The sequence below is a fragment of the Megalops cyprinoides genome, chromosome 9 (assembly GCF_013368585.1).
Source record: "Megalops cyprinoides isolate fMegCyp1 chromosome 9, fMegCyp1.pri, whole genome shotgun sequence".
Lineage (NCBI taxonomy): Eukaryota > Metazoa > Chordata > Actinopteri > Elopiformes > Megalopidae > Megalops > Megalops cyprinoides.
In genome coordinates, this window is record NC_050591.1 from 32513389 (window position 1) to 32530824 (window position 17436).

Below are 17436 nucleotides of genomic sequence, written 5' to 3' on the forward strand. Positions count from 1 at the left end.
ACTGTTAGCTATGAATCTCTTTTTGTGGGTAGCAAGCCAACCTGTACACAAACAAAAATTTACACTCTTTTTACATATTTTCACCTGGATTTTTAAACCACCTTGCTACATTACAGAATTTAATTCTATAAACACCAATTTCCAGGTTGAGCGATTCTGCCTGTATTTTCAGTTTACAAATGTTTAGCGACCTGCAGAGATGCGCATATCTGGATGGCTCAAGGCTACAAAGACAACACATCCCATTGGTCTAGAGGTGCCTGCCCTCCTCTTGCTACTCACTCATTTGCCTCCAGAGATCCAAACTGAGCAGCACCTCTGCACTTGTGTCTGTATGCATATGTGTGTGTGTTTGACCAAGTCTGTGTCTGTCTACAGTCACACACATTTTCCTCCTTGTTACCTGTATACCATTCTATGATATAATGCAGACATTATACTGTATCTTGATTAAACTCCACTGGAACAATCCAGATGAAACAATCATTAAAATATCTTCTCCTCTGCACTCCTCTGAATACAGCCCACAGAAATGCATAGCACATGCCCCACCAGTGGTACATTCTGGTACATTCAGAGGCCAGTATTACTACACATTTGTGTATAACATGTACAAACCCAAACTATCCATTAACCCATTACTAGTTAAACAAGTAAACCCATCTTTAAAATGTATCAATGTGTAGCCTAAAGACTTAAAAATGATTTTAAAACAGGCACTTAATGAGTTGTTTGTTTCAGCTTTTGTTCCACAGCTTTTCATATCCTAATAACAAATATTCTAAATGACAAATGACAGGAATTCCCTGTCAATTATATTTCACTCCAAAAAGTTCAGATATTAATCTGAAGCTTTCATTGGTATCACTTAGGGGTTCACACTGGCAAAAAATTGGTCTCTGGATTAAGCCTATAGCCAATGACAGCTGAGCAGTATTTTCATACACGGAGATAGCCAATTAACAGCCATAACTGTTGCCAGGGACCTGTTTTGTCAACAGTTGCTCACAAAGAGAAAAAAAAAACATGCTATATCCCACAGAGAACTTAGTTCATTGTTGAGCTTGCTGCAGACTATAAAGATAGCTGAGAATTCTGATGCTATCATGGAAGCAGTCACTGCAGATACTTGTGAAAGGTGATTTTATGAAAACAAATCATTTTCATATTTTTTCATACACCCTTGAAGTCAGACTGTAAATGATGATAGGAGAATGCTTCTTTACCAAAAAGTTTCTCAGAAAGATTTTATTTACAGAATAAGATTAGAACAATGGTACAGAATAATTGGGAAGTACTATGGCCTTGCTCTCACTTCAGACAATGTGAGCTAAACTAACACAGGGCCAGAGCTGAACTAGCATTCAGGGTCACAACCATAGCAGGGAGCTATCCAAATGAGGCCTCTGTTATTCAGGGAGATTTGTTTACATGGACTCCATGTTTGCTAAAATGTATTCTTTGTTTTCTTACTCTAGACATGGCTAAAAATTCAACGCAAAGTGCACTTGGCATGAACATCCCTGCAGTGCAGTACCTCCGACTTCTGAATGCAAGAGTGCTTGTAGTGCAGGCGTTGGTGTGCATATTCCTCTATGTGAACTGCCTAATGATCTTCACCTTCTTCAAGAAAGAGGCATTCCGCAACAACGTGCGCTATATCCTCTTTGCACACACACTTTTTTGTGACACGTTGTTCCTGATAATATCGGATGCACTCCTTCTCATGAGCTTCTCGGGAACCACTGTACCTGTCGGGCTATGCATGGTCATCTATGCAATCAGTGGTCTCCTTAACTTTGCTACACCTCTGACTCTCACAGCTATGTGCCTGGAACGCTACGTGGCCATCTGTATGCCTCTGAGACATGCAGAAATCTCCACCCGACGCCGAGCCATCTACTGCATCTTCGTCATACATGCTGTCAGCTCCATACAGCAATTCATCATTTTCTTCATGGTCGTCTCGTCCTCTCCGCTCAGCTTGTACAGCATATACCTATACTGTAGCGTGGAAAACCTACTCGTGGTCAAGTGGCAGCAAAATGTCCGATCTGCAATGTCTCAGCTCTATTTCCTGGCCATGTCTGTTACCATAGCCTTCACTTACATCAAAATCATGGCAGCTGCCAGGGCAGCCTCTTCAGACAATCAGACATCCACCGCCAAGGGCCTAAGGACTGTGCTTCTTCATGCCTTCCAGATGACACTTGGTCTCATAATGCTGTGGTTGCCACTGATAGAGATGGCCGTTATGGAAGTCAATCTTCATGCATTTATTGAGCTGAGATACTTTGACTATATCACCTTCATCCTTGCTCCTCGGTGTCTCTGCCCACTCGTGTATGGTTTAAGAGATAAACAATTTGTCCTGGTTTTGAAATACTATTTTCTGTATGCCTTTTATAAGAAAGTTGCTCCAGTGAAAAAACCATTTAAATCCAGAATTTAGAGCAAATGTACACATACAGGGATTACCCTGGTTTGTGAGGTGATTTAGGTGCTGGCAACATGGTAATGTAACAGTGTTTGTTTGTAAGAACTAGAAAAAAATTAAGCATTTAAAATATAAATTGACAGTCACTGGATTTAACTGTAATGTGTCACCCAAATAGAAACACTCAAAACATTCACAGAGAGCTTATTTGGGCAAGAAAATGTAATTGTGATGGCCAAAAAACACAATGAATCCTGTCAGCCGTGAGGCTACAATACTGCCCAATATATCCTGCTGAACCGTTGTCTTTTCTCGGAATTCAGCTCCTATCCACATTCACTTTGATCATCTTTTCTAAATGTTGCACATACATACACACACACACACACACACGCATATGTGTGTGTGTGTGTGTTTGTGTGTGACGAAATAGGCCAATATGCCTGTATATCTGTATAAACAGATAACCGAATAGTTTTGTCTTTAATGGATGTTGACAGGTGAAGATGTTTAAGAGCCATCTCTAACTTCCTCCCAGAACAGAAGAAGAAACAATAAATAATTTAATTCTGTCATGTAGTTTCTGTTTATTGCTGCTAAAGGTATAAATGCCAACGTCTTTTACTTTCATTGATTGAAAGCCACGAGGAACAAAAAGAAATAGCACCATGCTGAAACTCTAATCAAAGTATTCTGCTAATATCTGAATTGGTCTGACAAACTTCAAACAGGTATTTCTCAAGGGCAGATGCTTGTCACCACTGGCCTGGCTAACCGCATTCATAAATAAAACACCATTCTATTCCATACACTGACATAGCTTGGTTCAACAATGTGTTCAGAGAAAAAAGATAATAAAGATTCATATGAAATAGCATGCATTACCATCATTGCTCCCTGCTTTCCTTGGTCACACTCTTCCTTGCTGGCACACAGCCCCTCCGGCAGCCCTGTCTTAGGCCTGCGAGCTCGGCAGATCTCCCACGATCACGTGAAAGACTTAGTATAAGGAGCAGGTTATGCTTCATCTTCTGGTTAAGTAAGATAAGTAGGCCCTTGTGAAACTAACGCTAGTTAAGTAAATTAGCGTGACCGTTTAACTTGCTAGCTTAAATAGTTAGTTTCTACTTTAGTGTGTGTTTTGTTCATCGTGTTAGCTTTCGTTGACACCGGACCTTTAAATCGTCGTGTTCACGAGCTGATTTTGGTCACAGATTATATGACTCCTGCAGCTTTAGTTCTGTGGACTTACTCCACCGCTGCACTGTCGTGCTTTTTGTTTCGAAGTGAGTCCAGACTGCAGTGCTGCTGATCTCATTCGAACGAAAACGCCAAGTTGGTTGTCATAGAAAAGCAAGCTTGCACAGGAGATGAGTGAAAACCCTGCACAAAATGCAATGTGCAGGCAGAAGTGTCTCTCAAGTGCTGACCAGTACCGAATTCCCCATTCCCCATTCCAACAGTAAGCATTATAAGAGTAACACCGAAATAGTGCTTTCGGGTAAATACTGCTTTGAGCACACTGTTAGCAGGATGGAATGGTGTACCTGAACACTCACTGGAATCCAGTGTGCAAAAAATAGTACATAGACAACCTCTGTATCTGATTTTTTAGAATCAAAAACAGGCTTTTATTTGTGTTTGCATACGATTTCAGTTGAGGTGGTCATATTTTTTGTATACAGGCCTACTTACAACAGTCTACGTTGGCCGTGAGAGATACACTATATGGAAAAAAGTATTCGGACGCCTGACCATTACACCAACAAGGACTGTAATGACATCGTATTCAAATACATATACTTTAATATGGAGTTGGTTCCCCTTTTGCAGCTATAACAGCTTCCACTCTTCTTGGAAGGCTTTCCACAAGATTTTGGAGTGTTTCTGTGGGAATTTGTGCCCATTCATTCTGTAGAGCATTTATGAGGTCAGGCACTGATGTTGGACGAGAAGACCTGGCTTGCAATCTCCGTTCCAGTTCATCCCAAAGGTGCTCGATGGGGTTGAGGTCAGGGCTCTGTGCGGGCCAGTCAAGTTCTTCCACACCGAACTCATCAAACCATGTCTTTATAGTCCTTGCTTTGTGCACTGGGGCACAGTCATGTTGGAATAGAAAAGGGCCTTCCCCAAACTGTTGCCACAAAGTTGGAAGCATAGAATTGTCCAAAATGTCTTGGTATGCTGAAGCATTAAGATTGCCCTTCACTGGAGATAAGGGGCCTAGCACAAACCCTGAAAAACAGGTGTGGCCAAATACTTTTGTCCATATAGTGTACGTGGCCGGCATACTGTTCAAGGGTTACCTAGCAACAGTTAGGGATGGCCTCCAACGTTCAAAAGTATTTTAAAAGGGAAAAAATGTAATATTTGCAGTCTTACATATTCAAAAACTACAAACTTTATCATCAGACTTGTATAAATTAGTCAAAATTGGATATTGGAAAATCTTGATATAAGTTACTGTTTAATACTTGTAAACAAAGCAGCGTAATTTAAAATTTGAATGATCTTGGCATGCTTTAAGTGCAGATTGATACCTGTGGACAGCAAAAGTAATCAACTGTATTTAAAATATGCTTAAGTACGGGCAAAATTTATCTCGGACAAAACAGGATATGGACAAACACATTACGATCCCATGAAGTCGACTGTATAACCATGATTCACACCACTGTCCAGACAAATAGGAACAGGCAAACGTTCAGCAGTGGAAGAGTATAAGGGATTGGGAACGGTATAGGGAGAATTGACAGTGTGTACAAAGGCAGTGTGGTTGGAGACAGTCTGTCAGTGCCAGGCTTAGGAAGTAGATACAGGCCGAAATGAGCAGTCACAGGAGCAGAGAGGGAGGGAGAAGCCCAGTCAATCAGCAGAGCTTTGGATAGCATGGGCAGAGAGGTCAGCCAGCAGGGAATGGTTATAGTTGCACATCTCCACAGAGTAACCTTGTTTGCTCAACAAAAGAGCAAACAAGATGGTGCAATTAAGTGCATGTCTCAGGGTAGTATGTTAATAATTAATGAGTTTTTGACTGAGCAGGGGGAGAGGAGGCTGAACGCTAACTGCACTCTGGAGCTTTTTCACATTTACCCACACCATGCATGGGGACATGCAAATCCACAGAGTAGGGACCAGGTCTGCAAACAACCATCTGTAATCATTCTGTTTGTTTCATCATCACACTATGAGAGGAATAACAGTAATAGCACAATTATACTTTATTGGTGCAGTGCTGTTCAATGCACTCATGTACTCCATAGTATTAGCACAATAGATAAAAGAATGAAACAAAGACAAAAATCATAAAATGAAACCCAGTGATGCATATGAGACAAAAAGTATTTTGGAATGCCCCTTGCACAGGATGTCCACAAATGTGTGAGAATACTGGGGTCAGCCAGCCCAGTGGGTGACATTGGTTGCCTCTGTGTGTCCTCTAATGTCCTCTACATTTTCAACAGCTTTATTATATGCACTTAGGCACTTCTGTTTTCTAAGCTGCTTGGAAGAAAGGAGTACATGTAAACGGGAATCTACATGTGTTTATCTTGGGAAGTCTCAGTTTAAGGCTCCCAAAGACAAATCAATGACAGAAGGCCTAATAAGGAGCTGGAGGATGTGACTTGGACATGAACTAAAACTCTTACTAACATGCTGAAACTGAGTTTGCTTATTAACTGGTTAATAAGCTCTTCACCTGTAGAAAGTGTGGTCTGCTTTTCCAAATAACTACTGGTAAAGCTCTGTACCAAATTTAATGTCTCCAAGGAGGTATGACTGTTTTTAGTCAAATTAAAAATTGTAGCCTTTACCAATGCTACTGTATGGAACATAAAACGACACCTCATGATAAAAAGAAAAGAAACCAGGACTAAAATGCCACCATTATATCAATATAATATGCATTTTGATCTCTAATTTAAAGCTGAGGTTTAATTCATTGAACAGCAATGCATATAATCACTATCTAGTTATCTATAAATAAGGTATTAGCTAGTAGGGCTATGACGATAACCGCATCACCGCAATACCGTGGTCATGAGACGCCTACCGCGGGGTTGAGCTCCTTACCGCATCACCGCAATTATTTATTTATTTTAGGGCTGTCAACGTTAACGCGTTAACACTCGTTCGCGATTAAACTGGAAACTTTAACGCGTTAATGTTTTAACGCAAATTAATATTACCAAGTTTGACTGCAACTTCCTTCGTAATTCCAGCGCGGATATTTACCTGGCTGAATTACTAAAAGGCCTGGCAAACGCAAATTTTGTTTTAACCCTTTTGCATGTAACTTATTTGTTATGGTATGTAGCGCGTGTGTTACCTTATATGGTTCGTTATGTTTTCATTTGCATTATTAAGTTTCTTATAGATTTCAGTTAGCATTTGCTATATTTTTAGAGTTAAATCGCTGTTTCCTCAAAGCTAGAATTAGCTAGAATTTCTCCAATCTAGTGTTCTAATCGCACCAGTTCACACCGGTGTGACCGTATGCGGGTTAAAGGGGTTAAAACGAAATTTGCCATTCAGCACATCTGCGTTTGCCACGTAAAATAAAAAGACCGTAAAATAAAGAATGAGGACATTTCGATTTTTTTTTTTTTTTTTTGCAGCACTTTATACAAGCAGTGATTGTAGTAGATAGCCTACCGACATCATGAATGTTCAATTATGTTGCATCTTTAAAAACCATTAGCCTCATGTTCCCTTACCATCTTCTTATTTGTCATTTGATTTGAAAAATAATTAAAACTGTTTTAATGCAGCTACATATAGCCTACCTGTTCATGCTGCTTCAGACGCCATTATTGTATAGCCTACAGAATTATGTAAATTAAAATCTAAAATATTAAAATGTTAAATGTAAAAATGTTAAAATGTAAAACACATGCAATAGCATGTTCAGGCTGAAGTTAGAGCAAAAACAGACCATATTTGGGTGCATTGTAGTCATTTCGGTCATTTCATTATGTTTCCTTTCTCCTTCTCACGTTGTTGGAAAACAGTTGATTTTATCCCTTACTGCTACCTGCTTTATTTTTACTTCTTCTTCTCGCCTTGGCTCCAGGTGACCAGATTTCACAAAAACGTAAAAACGTCTTCTGCTGAAATAATATGGATTTAAAAGAAAAAACTCCCCAAGTCTCAGAAACGCACGTGTTTTCATTCAATGATAGTCTGCGATGAAAATTCATACCGTAAAGCAGTGGAAGCCACGTCGTTTTCACAGTGCACAAGCTAGGAAAAGAACATATGCTATATGGTTCCATATACAGTATCATGTCCTCACGTGGAAAATAAATGTGTAAAGTTCATGCGAAGACGACGCTCTGTAAATTCAGCTGTCTCTTTCAACAACAAAGCTGCTCATACACAATTCTGGATATGAGGTTTTTGACACGCAAATGTGTTTATCACACCATGATGTTTCCGTTAAATATACAGCCATGCAACTACAAGCCCATATCTTGAAACCAACACTTACTTTAAGCCGTGTTATTCTGATCTGTAAAACTAAAACGAATCGCACCTAGATGTAGATGATTTTGTAAAATGATATTGCAATACCCATGATAGTCATTTAGGTGCAGTGAAAATGAAGGCCGTGGCCACAAGTCTGTTGTGGTGGCCAACGTTAGATGAGAATATAGAAACTGAAGTGAGTCAGTGTGATATTTGTAAACAACAAAAAAGCATGCCTACACCTGTACCCGTGCACACGTGGAAATGATCATCAGGATCGTGGGAGAGAATCCATTTAGATTTTGCTGAGGATCATAATCAGATGTTTCTAGTGGTTATGGATGCTTATGCTAGATGGCCTGAGATAATTCCCATGCAAACCACTACATCAGCCAAGACAACACATGCATTGAGGAACTTGGTTGCTTCATATGGTCTTCCTCAGGAAGTAGTAACTGATAATGGACCCCAGTTTATGTCCAGGGAATTTGAATCATTCCTAGAAATGAATGGTGTAAAACACAGTAAATCACCTACATATTATCCCACATCTAATGGGCTGGTGGAAAGGCTGATCCAAACTCTAAGGCATGCAAAGAACAGAGCAGGGGGTGGTATGACTATGCAACATTGTGTGGCAAACATTTTGTATTGTTACCGTAACACACCACACAGCACAACTCACAAGACACTAGCTGAACTGTTTCTAAAGAGACAAGCGCATATTCAACTGTCGCTTGTCAAGCGCCAGTTTTCACAAAGAATGCAACATGAGAGTTCTGAGAAAAGAGACAAAGCTCAGAAAGTTCAAAGCTCAAAAACATTTACTGTGGGGCAAAATGTGCTGGTAAGAAATTACAGGGGAGGAGATACATGGTTAAATGGTGTTATTAAAGAGGTGCTGGGTCCAGGTACATATATGGTTGATGTGGAAGGTAAGACATGTGAACCAGATGTTGGGTTCTAAAACAAAGAATAACGGTGATGATGTTAATCAGAGAGAGGATGCTTCTCACATTGGAGGAAGTACTGTATAGACGATGATGACATGGACAATGCAACCGTCATGTCTGACAGACTGGATATGGAAGAAGTGACACAACCAGCCAGGGGAGAGTTGCGGAAATACCTATAAGGATTAATACATGGAACCTAACGAGTGAATGATATCACTTAGGGGTTCACACTTGCAAAATGTTGGTCTCTGGATTAAACCTATAGCCAATGACAGCTGAGCAGTATTTTCATACACTGAGATAGCCAATTAACATCCATAACTGTTGCCAGGGACCTGTTTTGTCAGTTGCTCACAAAGAGAAAAAAAAAACAAAATACTATATCCCACAAGGGATTTAGTTCATTTTTGAGCTTGATGCAGACTATAAAGACAGCTGAGAATTCTGATGCTATCATGGAAGCAGTCACTGCAGATACCTGTGAAAGGTAATGCGTAATAATATTCAGATTCAGCATTAAACGGAGACCAATCAATACTGGAGGCATTTTTTACAGAAACTGAATATCTCATTTTTTAGAGATGGTTTTACCTTGAGGTTTCATCTGCCGTTTCAGGATTTACTTTAATACAAAGATATGTCTCTCTGCCATCTGTACTACGTACTAGTAGTTGTACTATGTACATGTACTATGGCCTTGCTCTCACTTCAGACAGTGTGAGCTACACTAACACAAGGCCAGAGCTAAATTAGCATCTTGCCTGAGTGCCATTAGCCTGCTTGTTTACTTTTTTGCCAACATTGCCAAAAGACACTTTACAGAACGGATTTGCAAGGCTTCACATGATAATCAAAAACTTGAACTTGTTTTCCTGCATGTGTTCCAAATACATAGCAAAACCCTGAACTCCTTGTAACGGCATTATTGTTCTCAAGGTTCCTCTTACAGATAATACTTTCCTTCACTTAAATTTTCTTTGGAGAACAAGGTGCTTTTTTCACATTTATTACCCAAATAAAACGATACATTTTGTTATTAGCTAGTCACTATCCTCATTTAGTTATATCAGTTGTGTAGTTCTCAACTGTGCAGCTACAGCTAGAAGTCAACTGAAGTTCCTGTTCGTAGCACGACAGGCAAACTTTGTTGATTTTTGTCTCCAGCAACTGCAGCTGTTCTTTCCAGTCATAAGTTGACTGTTTTTGAACTTCACTGTTTGTGAAGTGTAGGGAGGGGTCACAACCATAACAGGGAGCTATCCAAATGAGGCCTCTGTTATTCAGGGAGATTTGTTTACATGGACTCCATGTTTGCTAAAATGTATTCTTTGTTTTCTTACTCTAGACATGGCTAAAAATTCAACGCAAAGTGCACTTGGCATGAACATCCCTGCAGTGCAGTACCTCCGACTTCTGAATGCAAGAGTGCTTGTAGTGCAGGCGTTGGTGTGCATATTCCTCTATGTGAACTGCCTAATGATCTTCACCTTCTTCAAGAAAGAGGCATTCCGCAACAACGTGCGCTATATCCTCTTTGCACACACACTTTTTTGTGACACGTTGTTCCTGATAATATCGGATGCACTCCTTCTCATGAGCTTCTTGGGAATCACTGTACCTGTCTGGGTGTACATGGTCATCTATGCAATTAGTGGTCTCCTTAACTTTGCTACACCTCTGACTCTCACAGCTATGTGCCTGGAACGCTACGTGGCCATCTGTATGCCTCTGAGACATGCAGAAATCTCCACCCGACGCCGAGCCATCTACTGCATCTTCGTCATCCATGCTGTCAGCTCCATACAGCAATTCATCATTTTCTTCATGGTTGTCTCGTCCTCTCCGCTCAGTTTCTACAGCACATACATATACTGTAGCGTGGAAAACCTACTCGTGGTCAAGTGGCAGCAAAATGTCCGATCTGCAATGTCTCAGCTCTATTTCCTGGCCATGTCTGTTACCATAGCCTTCACTTACATCAAAATCATGGCAGCTGCCAGGGCAGCCTCTTCAGACGATCAGACATCCACCGCCAAGGGCCTAAGGACTGTGCTTCTTCATGCCTTCCAGATGACACTTGGTCTCATAATGCTGTGGTTGCCACTGATAGAGATGGCCGTTCTGGAAGTCGATCTTCGTGCATATATTGAGCTGAGATACTTTGACTATATCACCTTCATCCTTGCTCCTCGGTGTCTCTGCCCACTTGTGTATGGTTTAAGAGATAAACAATTTGTCCTGGTTTTGAAATACCATTTTCTGTGTGCCTTTTATAAGAAAGTTGCTCCAGTGAAAATACCATTTAAATCCAGAATTTAGAGCAAATGTACACATACAGGGATTTCCCTGGTTTGTGAGGTGATTTAGGTGCTGGCAACATGGTAATGTAACAGTGTTTGTTTTGAAGAACTAGAAAAAAAATGAAGCATTTAAAATATACATTGACAGTAGCCGTGAGGCTACAATACTACAATACTCCCCAATATATCCTGCTGTACCGTTGTCTTTTCTCGGAATTCAGCTGCTACCTGCATTCACTTTGATCATCTTTTCTAAATGTTGCACATACATACACACACACACACACATATGTGTGTGTCGAAATAGGCCAATCTGTCTGCATATCTGTATAAACAGATAACTGAATACAGTTTTGTGTCTTTAATGAATGTTGACAGGTGAAGATGTTTAAGAGCCATCTCTAACTTCCTCCCAGAACAGAAAAAGAAACAATAAATAATTTAATTCTGTCATGTAGTTTCTGTTTATTGCTGCTAAAGGTATAAATGCCAACGTCTTTTACTTTCATTGATTGAAAGCCACGAGGAACAAAAAGAGAGAGCACCATGCTGAAACTCTAATCAAAGTATTCTGCTAATATCTGAATATCTGAAACTTCAAACAGGTATTTCTTAAGGGCAGATGCTTCTGCCACCACTGGCCTGGCTAACCGCATTCGTAAATAAAACACCATTCTATTCCATACACATGGAACAGAGCCCAATTTAAGACAAAAAACCTACATCAGATATTTAAGATGTTCTTTGTGATATGCAATACATGTTTAAAATAATAAAATGACATTACTGGATTCTTGAATATGCTGATAGATTAAAAAAGTCTAATGCTAAAAGAATTCAGTACGAATGTGAATATTGCTACTGATCCATAAGCAAGCAAGGTAATCAACCTTGTAAAAATGATCTGTGAAGGCAAAATATATCCAATGCCATCTCTTTATGAATAAGGTCAAACAGAGCCATTTCCTACATGCCAATAAAATGTAACGAAAATTAAACAGCGTCAGCAACAATAAAGTTCAGTGATACTTAAGCAATGAATCAAGGTTTTGTGTAGGCCGTCCTGATGGACATAACTGTGGTGCAAACACATTGAAAAGTAATAGAACATAGAACATTTACTGCTGTGAGTAACAGATCAACCCATAAGGAGACCTGTGTGTGTCGGTGACTACAGGACACCGCATTTAGAAATGTGAAAGGAGACTCGTGTGGGATTTCACTGAAGAATTTCAAAAAAAAAAAAATTGGACCACGGAAACAATTTCAAGCAAGGTTCTGCCAAAAATCAATGAATAAATTAAATAATAGAGAGGACAATAATAAATGACCTAAAACTTCCTTTCACTCTGTTGCTTTCACAGAGAGCAATCTTACCATTTATTAGAATTTTATGGCTGTCCTACATAGGTAAAAAATTATTTTAATTTTTTTGTTTTGTTTTAATGCATGAACAGAAAAATCAATGCATATATATGTACATATAATGTATAACCATTGTCACTATATTAGGTAAAGGCAAAATGGCAATGTAAAAATTGACTGCATTGTCTGTTCTCATAAGTGTAATGCTCCAATTGTATGTTCTGATGTAGTAACTGACGGCACACTGGCTATATGGCTTTCAGTGATGGAGTCCTGGGACCTCAGATACAACCCTCTCCAACAGGGTAACACTCCCTCATGCAGGTTACTCTAAACCGGTTAAACAGCCAGATGAGAATGAAATAGCCTAGATAAGTCATGGGTGCTCTCAGTTCTAGATTTAAGCCCCTTGGAAAAACCGATAGGATAAGCTGGGATGACATGTGGCAGTTAGGCTTCAGAACACATGTAGTTTGAGCGTTTCAGATGGCGCTAGGCCACGGGCTGCTGGCATGTAGATTTCCTTTGCTGATCAACCCTATTCCTGACCAGAGTTAATTAGCTTAATTTACATCGCTTCAATTAAACATAGGTGACCTGCGTCAAGAGGCCTTTTGAAATAGTAAAACCAATACAATTATCATTTAACGTAGCATTGACACAGCTCGTTTCAACAATGTGTTCCAAAAAAAAATAATAAAAAGATAAAAAAAAAAAAAAAGATAAAACAGCGTGCATTACCGTCATCGTTGCTCCCTGCTTTCCTTGGTCACAAGGGGCAGGTTATCCTTCATCTTCTGGTTGAGTGAAATAAGGCTGTGTTCACACGTAGCGTCTTTTTTGATGAAAAACGCTGGCCAGAGCATTTTTCACGTAAAAAAAAACGCTGGCAGCGTTTGATGCAAAAAGCAGTTGAGAGCGTCTTTTGTTACCATAACAACAGTAGTGTGTACATTGTTAGCGATCTAGCTGGCTATACACTATTGCAGAGCTAACGTTAGCTAACAGGCTAGTTTTGCTAGCGACAAGCAGTAAACACTGACAAACACTTTCCAGAAACTCCCAGGATCCGTCCAATTTTACTCCAAACGGCCTCTTTATGATGAATGTAATGATACAGTTTAACTGTCATGTTGTACAGTTCACTGTGCTCAGAAACTAGCACAATTAACTTCACGGCTACCTTCTCCATTTTTGGTGGTCGTTAATGGAAACGACAGGTGTTACTACTCCGCTTGTGATTGGTCAGTTGTCAAAAAAGCGTCTGACGTAGGGAGTTTTTGTCTGAGAAGTTGAACTTTTTCAACTTGAAAAAAACGCCCTGAGCTGCAGAAAAAACGTCGGCGACGGCGTTAAAAACGCTTAGGACGTTTTTGAAAGCACGGTCTACTGCATAGAATTATTATGTAAAATAGACGCTGACAGCTTAAAAAAGACGCTACGTATGAGCACAGCCTAAGCAGGCCTTTGTGAAAAGAACGCTACCAAGTAAATTAGCCTGATCGATTAACTAGCTAGTTACTACTTACTACTTACTACTTTAGCGTATGCTTTGTTTTGTTGTTTTTCTAACACATTTTATTCGACTCCGGCATTTTTAATCATATGTTATCACTCCATCGCTGTAATATTGTGTTTTTTGTTTCGAAATGAGTCCAGACGACGGTGCTGCTAAGCTCCCCGATCCCATTCGGACAAAAACGCCAAATTGGTTGTCATAGAAACGCAAGCTCGCGCGGGAGGCGAGTGAAAACCCTGTACAATATTGTGTGAATTGTAACAGTCGTAAAACGTGATATAGCGGTCTGTGATGTTGCGAAGTGCAGGCAGACGTTTCTCGCAAGTGCTGACCAGTACCGGATTCCCCATTCTCCATTCCAACAGTAAGCATTATAAGAGTAACACAAAATTGGATATTGGGAACTCATTGCATAAGTTACCATTTAATACTTGTAAACAAAGAAGCGTGATTTAAAATTTGAATGATCTTGGCATGCTTTAAGTGCAGATTGATACCTGTGGACAGCAAAAGTAATCAACTGTATTTAAAATATGCTTAAGTACGGGCAAAATTTATCTCGGACAAAACAGGATATGGACAAACACATTACGATCCCATGAAGTCGACTGTATAACCATGATTCACACCGCTGTCCAGACAAATAGGAACAGGCAAACGTTCAGCAGTGGAAGAGTATAAGGGATTGGGAACGGTATAGGGAGAATTGACAGTGTGTACAAAGGCAGTGTGGTTGGAGACAGTCTGTCAGTGCCAGGCTTAGGAAGTAGATACAGGCCGAAATGAGCAGTCACAGGAGCAGAGAGGGAGGGAGAAGCCCAGTCAATCAGCAGAGCTTTGGATAGCATGGGCAGAGAGGTCAGCCAGCAGGGAATGGTTATAGTTGCACATCTCCACAGAGTAACCTTGTTTGCTCAACAAAAGAGCAAACAAGATGGTGCAATTAAGTGCATGTCTCAGGGTAGTATGTTAATAATTAATGAGTTTTTGACTGAGCAGGGGGAGAGGAGGCTGAACGCTAACTGCACTCTGGAGCTTTTTCACATTTACCCACACCATGCATGGGGACATGCAAATCCACAGAGTAGGGACCAGGTCTGCAAACAACCATCTGTAATCATTCTGTTTGTTTCATCATCACACTATGAGAGGAATAACAGTAATAGCACAATTATACTTTATTGGTGCAGTGCTGTTCAATGCACTCATGTACTCCATAGTATTAGCACAATAGATAAAAGAATGAAACAAAGACAAAAATCATAAAATGAAACCCAGTGATGCATATGAGACAAAAAGTATTTTGGAATGCCCCTTGCACAGGATGTCCACAAATGTGTGAGAATACTGGGGTCAGCCAGCCCAGTGGGTGACATTTGGGTGACACTTAGACACACAAGAGTGAGAATAAGCCAGCTACGCTGCCAGCTTGTCAGCAGCACTGCTAGCTATGGAGGGAAATGCATTCTTATCAGTCTCCCTGATTTCCAGATTCCCTGAATCTTCTCATGCAGATATGAAGCTGTCTAAGCAGAACTGAACAAGGGCATTGTAGCCTGCCAAAATTAACCCTGGAGCAACAAGCAAACCTTTAGACAACGCTGGAGTAAAATAATTTTCTCTATCACCTGCCTGCAGCCTGCTAGAATTCTGTTTTAATGTGTCTTGATGTCCTTGTCTCATTGTGTAAAGTTAGTTTTCCACTGCAAAAATACAACAGCCAAGAATAAGAAATGTATTTCATTGAAGTAATGCAACGTAAAATTATGCTTGTTTCACGGGACTAAATTTAAAACCATTAAAATGAAATAAGCGTAAAATGTTAACTGTTAAATGTACTTCATTGTAGAGTGGTGAAACACTCTGTCAACATTTGGTCAATGTTTTCATGTCAGTTTTTTCATCTTGGTTGCCCTGGATGTCCCGCTCTTTTTTTCTTTTTCTTTTTTTTGCAAAGCTTCAATATGTCAACGTCACAGAGACACCTATATCTGAATTGTAACTAACTGAAATATGTTTATTTACTTTTACTACATGTTCTAAATATTCTCGTATTAGTATTTAAGATCATTGGTTTGAGAATTGGGGACTATTTACAACATCATTGGTGTATCCCCTAATAGTAGTAATAATATTAACAATAAACAATTTACACGATGTATGTCTGAACTAACTTTTTATATAAAGAAGCCGGATATGCAATCTGTCAACCTCAATTCCGAATACTTTAGGCAACACTGCCCTCTAGGAGTAAGTCGATGTCTGAATGTCCTTTGGCGCGTCCATAAAGTAGGTAACTGTCTTGGGAATATTCTGCCTCTTACAGTGTTCAAAATGAAAGAAAACATACATACCCTGAAATGTTTTCCTGCATTTGAATATTCATAAGTTTACAGCATTTTAAAATGATGAGCATGGCGGGATGGCGGAATTCAGAGGAAACTAAATTGAAGAATTGGAGGGAGGGACAGAAGGATTTTCAGTGTGATGTTAAAGGAAACAGACCATGTTTGGGTGCATTGTAGTCGTTTCGGTCATTTCATCGTGTTTTCTTTCTCCTTCTCACCTCGTTGGAAAAAATGTTTATTTTATCACTTACAACTACCAGTTTTTTTTTTTTTTCTTCAAGCCTTGGTTCCAGCCAGGTGACCAGACTTCGCAATAAATTAAAACCGTTTTGTGTCTTTCCTGATTATTTGTTTGTTTTCGAAAAATAACTTGACATTAATAATTTATTATGGTTCCAGTAAATGCAGGAAATGTGTGCAACATTTCTGGTAGATAGATGACCTCCATAAACACCACCTAATATGTAAAACAATAACAGTAATTAAAAAAATAATATCATATGTCTGGTGTTCGTTTCTTCGTGTATGATTTCATTGCTGTTTTCATTGCCTTCATGTCTGATACAATGTCTATACAACCATTTCCATGGGCCGTTGTGCTGACTAACATAGATTTAAAAAACTCCTCAAGTGTCTGAGCCGCCCGTAGTGGTTATGCACTCTCGTCGGTTAAAGTTATCGCATAAATTAATTTGGAAATGCGGTAATTTCCGTGTTTTCATTCAATGATAGTCTGCGATGAAAAGTCTTGCCGTAAAGCAGTGGAAGCCACTTTGTTTTCACTGTGCATAAGATGGGAAAAGAGCATATGCTGCATGGTTCCATATTTCCCCTTTGGATTGAATTATTATATATGGAAAATAAAAGTGTAAAGTTCGTGCGAAGACGACGCTCTGGAAATACAGCTGGCTCTTTCAAGTCTTAACCGATGCACCTACACGTGTAAACAGCTGCGCATACATAACACTGGGAGTGAGGTTTTTGACACGTAAATGTGTGCCTATCCGACCATATTGTTTCTAAATTATGTGATTACAAGCCG

At 39.7% G+C, this 17436-nt stretch overlaps 2 protein-coding genes across 2 annotated transcripts; both read left to right on the forward strand.

The window, feature by feature from the left end:
* Positions 1–1480: 1480 nt before the first annotated feature.
* Positions 1481–2452, forward strand: LOC118783818 (odorant receptor 131-2-like). The gene has a single exon (XM_036537776.1). The coding sequence runs from the start codon at positions 1481–1483 to the stop codon at positions 2450–2452; it is 972 nt and encodes a 323-aa protein (XP_036393669.1).
* Positions 2453–10209: 7757 nt separating this feature from the next.
* Positions 10210–11181, forward strand: LOC118783819 (odorant receptor 131-2-like). Its single transcript, XM_036537777.1, has one exon. The coding sequence runs from the start codon at positions 10210–10212 to the stop codon at positions 11179–11181; it is 972 nt and encodes a 323-aa protein (XP_036393670.1).
* The last annotated feature ends 6255 nt before the right edge of the window (positions 11182–17436 follow it).

Bases quoted from the DNA above. Each gene is read 5' to 3' on its own strand.
- LOC118783818 (XM_036537776.1), top strand. From the start codon at position 1,481: ATGGCTAAAAATTCAACGCAAAGTGCACTTGGCATGAACATCCCTGCA.
- LOC118783819 (XM_036537777.1), top strand. From the start codon at position 10,210: ATGGCTAAAAATTCAACGCAAAGTGCACTTGGCATGAACATCCCTGCA.